Below are 7,133 nucleotides of genomic sequence, written 5' to 3'. Positions count from 1 at the left end.
AGTGTTCCCTTTATTTTTTTGAGCAGTAGTGTTCCCTTTATTTTTTTTGAGCAGTGTATTTTAATAAATGAGTATTTGAAAGAGGCCTGGGTATGGTGATTGAGGCTTAAACTCTTTGTCCTTTTTTAAAACCACCACCTCTATATCTAAAGTCTACAAGTTTTCTGCACATACAGTGAAATCTACACTGTACTAAACTTTGGACTTAACCTCTGCCCTCAACCCAGCTTTAAAACTTTACACTGAAATACCTACGCTGATTAAGTGTTATTTTTTGAGAAGAAAATAACCTTATTTGACTTCATAATTGCTCAGAGAGGCAGCTGTAGTTCAGATATCCAACTGTCTCTGCTGCAGTTTAATGATGATTTGGTAGTAAAAGGTTAAATAAGATGGGTTCCTGTTATTCCTCCCTGCAGGTGTATTGTCTGTCTGTTGAAATGTGTTGCATGGACAACAGTTTGTTTTGCAGCTGCTGAATATAACCCAGTAACTGCTTAGTTTCTGGCCTACTGCCACAAGTTAGGATGTCAGGTGAAGTCTGTGTTAAATTTGTCACAGCGTATTGTCAGTTTCATTGCAAAGCACAGAGCTTCTTCTGAAACATTACACCTTGTCTCTGGAGTCATGAATGTTTGGTTTGGATTCAATAGCTATGTTTCCATCTTTTTTTTAATGCGCATTTTGAAGTATCGCATCAGAAAAGGTGAATGGAAATGGCGTGATTAAATAAAATTACTCTTAATTCGCAAAAAAGTTGATACGCTCTCTTGAGGTGGGGTTTTTTTTTTTTTTTGAAAAAGAGAATATGCAAAAGGAGAGATGGAAACACAATTGCAAAACAAGTTCTGATGTAGCGAACATTTACCTGACATGGTTAATAAAGCTGTTCCYGCTGCCTGAAAGGTACCGGACCGATACCAGGGCGACTGCAGCTAGACCCTCCTCCCGCTGTCGGCATCTTCTCAGTTATTCCTGTAACATGAAGAGGATTGCATTTCTTTATATGTCTCCAGACAGCATGTAACATCGCCAGAACTAGTTGATGTGAAAGAATAATTACAACTTTCCTGATCGTAGCAACACGTTTCTGATAACCTCTCTCCATTGTCCTGAGATGTGGACCCTGCGAGTTTGACTTTTACTTCCTGTTTACTACATGCATGCGTCTGACATAACTGATTCGCTCAATATTCAGATGGTAACGCGGTTAATGAAGCTGCACCCTGGAGTATTCAGGGGTGACTTTATTCCCCTTGCGTTATACAGCTGATCTGGAGAAAATGCCACTGGAGAAAATGCCACTGTTAAGTTTAGCAAGTCCTGACGCAATCTTTTTTTTCTCTCTTTCTCTACAGGTTCTGTTCCAGCTCTTAGCTGAGGATTGGCATCTCCTCCATTACCACTGCTAAATTCCTGAGCAGCCATGCCTGTAGCGCTTGGTGGACCGGTGGGATACACGCCACCTGAAGGTGGCTGGGGCTGGGCTGTAGTGGCTGGTGCCTTCATCAGCATTGGCTTCTCCTACGCCTTCCCCAAATCCATCACAGTCTTCTTCAAAGASATTGAGGTCGTCTTTGATGCCACACCAAGTCAGGTTTCTTGGATTTCCTCCATCATGCTGGCCGTCATGTACGGAGGAGGTAAGACACTGCTCTGCTCCTCATGATCTTTTTGTCATTTTGTAACCTGAAAGTTCACTGGTTTGATCTTTAATACTCAGAATTATACTTCTGTCCCTCGGTGAACAAATTTCAGTGAATCAACAAAAGAATTTTAATTGTGATTTTAAGAAAACATCATTCTAGACCTTCTGTAAATTCAAAGGTAGAAAGCATATCAGTGAACAACGAAATAGTGCTGGGCGGTATGACCCAAATTTTATGACGGTATTTTCAACAAGTATCACGGTATTTGATGGTATTTTTCTTTTCATCACAGCTCAGCTGATAAAATGTACGAACACTGCTTATTGATTAACAAACCTGAAGTTACTCTTTCTGCAACACAAACTATTTAACTTTAACTGTACCTCTGTCTGTTTCCCTCCTCTACATGTCGTTACTTCTTTGCCTGCTTGTAGACAGTAGTCATGTATTTTGGTACAGCCGTGAAGGAGGAAGATTTAGCAAAGATAATTATCGGATCTATCATTTTGCTATTAAAGCTTAAAGGGATCCCCAATTAGTTAGACTTTATTTGATAAACATATATTTTAACTGTAAAATAAAGACTAAAAATACTGTAGGATGTTTAGTTTTGTACATTTAAAAAAAACATATTTTAACACGGACTGAGCAATTTTATTTACATGCAAAGCATTCTGGGTAAATGATGACGTGGGTAGGTCTTCGGTGCGAGGCTGCTAGCGAGCTATATCCACCCTGAAGGTTAATCTTGGACAATATCTGATGATTGGCTCTTTTAAATGAAACCAGAGAGCGTTGACAGAGAGGAGAAGGTAGAAATGACTCAGCCTGGAACTGAAAATATGGATGGAGGACAACAGAGCTGCTTCATGGAAGAAGAACCTCAGCTTAGCCTGTTAGCCTTTGTGCTAGCACTGACGCTATATTGCCTTATATGTATTAGCTCGGTGCTAACGCGAAAACAAGCTAAACTGAGGTCTTCTTCCATATTTTCAGTTTGTCTTACAGCAGTTAAAGACCCTTATTGCTTTAAATGTGTGAAGTATTTACAAAAAATGAATTTAGTGTACTTATAAAATCTTCATTTGTCCTCCCCAACTGCATCTGTCTATGGTATGGAAGACATTCTGACTGTGGTGTATTGGATGATGTAGATTATTTTAGTCTAAAGTAAGGCTTCAGCTGATCATTTTGGTATCTTACAATTCAGTCCTTTTTTAATATGGCAACAATTGTTTGTTTCCTTTTGGTGCACCTCCTGTTCTGTGCTGCAGGTCAGGTTTTACCTCACCTGCTTTAATGTGTCCACCTGTAAATATCACTTTCATTAGTCAGTACAGACTAAAATGTAGTCTCTGTAATTCTAGACAAAGTGCTAATATTTCTGTGGTGTTTGCATGTTCTCCTCGTGCTTGCGTAGGTTTTCTCTTGGTCCAGTTTCCTTYCACAGACCAAAAACGTACAATATATATGTATTGACTTCAGGCCCAGGCTGCCCTTGGAAAATAAATGTGATGTTAATGGGATTTGCCTGATTAAATAACTTTAAAATAAATATTAAACTACACCAGCATCTTTTCCCACATACATTGGAGTCGGCATAACCTTTCACTTTAAGACAAAACACTGACTGTGAATCATCATGACTAGAGGAGTCTATTTATAGCTCTTTATCCAAGTCGACAATACACATTTGGTTGTGCGTATTTGACTAAAGATACAGCAACTACAACAACCAACTCACTGCAGCATTTTTGTTTTGTTGAATAAAATGTTTATATTGACAACCTATTAAAAGATCAGAATCAGCCATACAAAATCCAATCAGCTGTCCTTTTTGAAGTCTGTTCTACATAGCTTGTAGAATTTAATGTCCACACTGGTTACAAAAATTGAACTAAACCTACTTCACAAAAATTACTACAACTTAAAGATTTTCATTGAGCTTTCTAGTACTTTCTACAGGAGTAAATATTCTGTAAAGGCTAAAGCGTGACTTTTTAGGTTCTTAAAGGCTTAACTGGTTTATTTTTTACTCTTCAGTGAAGCGAGACWAATACATGTTCAATTATTGTTTAAATACACTCTTCCTGTTAACTGGAGTAACACTTTAAGCTGAAGTCTGACTCAGAGATAATGTAGAAATGCCTACATTTTAATTACAAGTGGTATTACAACACAAGCACCTTTTTTTGTCTGCTGTAATCCTGTTAAAACTGCTGGAACACGTACTTAGCATTTCTATCCTTAAAAGGACTATATATTGAGTAGGGCTGCCACAATTAGTCGATTAATCGACGACTGATCAATTATTAAAATAAAAGATGACTAATTTAATAATCGAATAATCGTTTTTTGGGGTTTATTTTGTTCTTTACTTTGTTTTTCTCCAAACTGCTTTGACACCTTCCACTGCCACATCTGCCTTTCTGTCCTTGACACACATGTACAGCAGTGGTAACTGGGGTAGGCTGTGGACGTCACAAGACATTATACAGACAGGCCCTGGTATAATGGCTACCTGKCAACGGAGCTCAAAAGTGTGGGATCATTTTAAGAAAATGAAAGGGAAATCTGTGCAATGCAAGAACTTGCCTTCCACAGCAATATTTTTTTAGCATACAGCTAAAATTTGATGAAGGTTATATAATAGCAGCTGCATTCTGGCACGATAAGCTGTATGTTTTATATTCAGTTAGAGTATGATCTGATTAGTCGATTAATCGAAAAAAATGATGGGGGGGGAACACATTTGCTGAATAAGTTGTGATCAGCTGCTGGCATCTTCCCAGATATTAAATAAATAAAATTAAAAATATAATTAAATAATTAATTTAATTAATAATTAAAATAAAATTTTCTGTACGTCTCTGGACACCATGCAACATCAATACTAGATAGGACAAATTAATTAAAACTTGACTGATTAAACACATTCCTGAAAACTTATCTCCATTTTCTGRGTGTGTGGTCCCATCTTGTTTTAAACCTCTGCTTCCTGTTTACTACCGCCGTGCCTAAAGTCAACATGTTTTACTTAGCCAGTAGTGCTGGGCGGTATACCGTTTTGTACTGAATACCGGTTTTTATTTTTGTTATATGAATTTTTTGAATACCGGTTTAAATAGCGGAACGCTGCGTCACGGCTGCCAGTGAACTGTTGTTTCCCGGGGGACATTTTTCCTTGCTGCACCGCTATGTGCGTTAGCATGCTAATGTTTGGAGCAGCTAGTTGCAGCAGCGGGTGGCGATTCCGCTGATTATATTGACTGACGTTTAATAAAACATCCCGTTTTCGCCGTCGCTGAATGTAATAAACATCTTTAGTGACGTGCACAGTTAGATTTAACGCGGTTAGTTAATATGGAGACGTTATGCTGATGGAGACTTAACGTGGTTCTATTGTGAAAAGCCCGCAGGAAGTAGTTCGTAGTGGAGTTAGAATTGACTGGTGTGCAAGGTGAGTCGTGCTGATAAGCTTTAAAAAAATAACATAAAATAGACCCGATCATAATCTTTTCTTAACCCGGGGGGGTGGCTGCAGACATGAAAGCGCCCGCTGAGCAGCAGGAGGAGAGGAGAGCGGAAAAAGTTCAAAACTTATTTCTAGCGGCAGAACAGGTTAAAAGATGGCTGTCTTGTGTTATTTATTGTTTTTGTTATCATCATACAGGCTCTGACATGTTAGATAAATTTGAAACTCAGGTTTTGAAAAAATCCGTAAGACTTGAAAAAATCCGTGAGATTGCTCTATACATCCGTATACCTGCAAAATGACATAAAATCCTTATAACTTACAGACAATCCTTACAAGCTGACATGTATGAGCAAGGTTTGTACATTTTATAATCAGCTGAGCTGTGATGAAAAGAAAAATACCGTCAAATACCGTGAAACCGGTGAAAATGTTGAAAATACCGTGATAAAAAATTTTGATCATATCGCCCAGCCCTATTAGCCAGGTTGATTTGCTACACACCGGTAGATGGAAACGTGTCATTTGTAGTGTTGTGGCATTTTAAAAGTTATGTAAGTTAATTTGCATTCCAATCGGATGGAAACATGCCTACTGGCAAGAAGTACCATAATCTCCTGCTGTGAAATGATCCTAAGTTCAGTGTAACACAGACATCTCATCTCAGCTACCTTGATCTTCAGGAGCTATTCATGCTATGATTTGAACTCCAGCCTCAGTCTTTAAACGTTTGTCCCCTATTCTTTGAGAGGCAATCTATTCTTTTGCTTCTTTAAACTCGACATTTCAGAGACAAAGCACACAACACTCTCAGTAAAAGGACCATTAATCTGATAACATTATGTTGGTGACCATAAAGATGAGCGTCTAGTGAAACCTGACCTGGACAACTAGCTTTCCAAATCGGTCTGTTGTTTTGAAAAGCTCTTGGTTGTGTTATGAAAACAACCTCCCTTTGACATGTTCAGGCCAGATRAGACTGGTCAGGTTTCAGGACGATTTGGGTTTCCCTTCTCTACTCGAACACAAAACTCATTTTCTTACTCCCTCTTCCTCTTTGTATTCACTCAGCACTCCACTGAGCTCATCTCTATTCCTCGGAGCAGAAATTATGCTTGCAGTTGGGTTCATGAAATTTAGGGTTTAGGACACGGAACTGCTGAAGGGGAGGAATGAAATTGTGTAACAGGAACCAGATGTAGAAATTATTTTCTCCTTTTTTTGTCATTTACTTGGTTTTACAATTCATTTAGTTATAATAAAATCACTTAGATTAGAGTGTTAGAACCCAAAACCTGAATTGTCATAGTGGGTGGTTATACCAGTCAGTGGCTGGTTACAGATGAGTCAGTGGAGGGTATGCTCTGTAACGCACGTACACCAGTTTCCTTGAATGTAAAAGGAAGGATTACATCACCTACAGCTGAGCGAACAGGAAGCTACGTAAATAAGAACGGATCATTAAAGTGAGTCTGTACTGCCAGGGTGGGAATCCCCCGATCTTTCGGCCAGGTATTAGGTTTGTGTTTAAACAGTCAAAGAAAACCACACATTAGGCATGAATATTTCAGTGATGTAGCTCAGCTGTGGTAACGAGGTCTGTGTCCATCGTCCTTTAGAGGTGGTGGATTCTCTCTGGTATAAAGTGCATGTTTGTGTTTTATTTTCTACAAGAGGAAAGGAATTGAGGGCTGTAAAGCACATTATACTAAAGCAAAGCAAGAATTATTAGATGAGCTTTACCTGTTTTTTATAACCAGCTGTTCCCAGTGATCTGCAGGAGGTGGATATATAGAAAGCCAAGAGTAATTGTATTCTGCATGCTCTGAAGTGCCCTCAGGTGTCGAAGACAAACAATTAAATGCCACTCCACCTGGATAAGCATCTGTTTATTGCTCAGCCAGCTGAGAGGTTTGGACCCAACCTTTTCTTTGTGGATTTTCATTAGGGATGTCCCGATACCACTTTTTCACTTCCGATACGATACCGATATTACAACTTTGAGAAAT

The 7,133-nt window shown here is 38.7% G+C and overlaps 1 protein-coding gene across 1 annotated transcript in view; it reads left to right on the top strand.

Annotated features, from left to right (window-relative positions):
- Positions 1-7,133, top strand: part of LOC106531876 (monocarboxylate transporter 1) — a 37,360-nt gene that overhangs the window by 9,430 nt on the left and 20,797 nt on the right. The window contains exon 2 of the mRNA XM_014027818.1: positions 1,359-1,643. Within this exon, the coding sequence (XP_013883272.1) occupies positions 1,427-1,643 (217 nt within the window). The 5' untranslated portion in view covers positions 1,359-1,426. The remainder of the gene's footprint in view (positions 1-1,358; positions 1,644-7,133) is intronic.

Source organism: Austrofundulus limnaeus, unplaced genomic scaffold, assembly GCF_001266775.1.
Source record: "Austrofundulus limnaeus strain Quisiro unplaced genomic scaffold, Austrofundulus_limnaeus-1.0 Scaffold687, whole genome shotgun sequence".
Taxonomy (NCBI): domain Eukaryota; kingdom Metazoa; phylum Chordata; class Actinopteri; order Cyprinodontiformes; family Rivulidae; genus Austrofundulus; species Austrofundulus limnaeus.
This window is presented reverse-complemented; position numbering and strand designations above follow the sequence as displayed.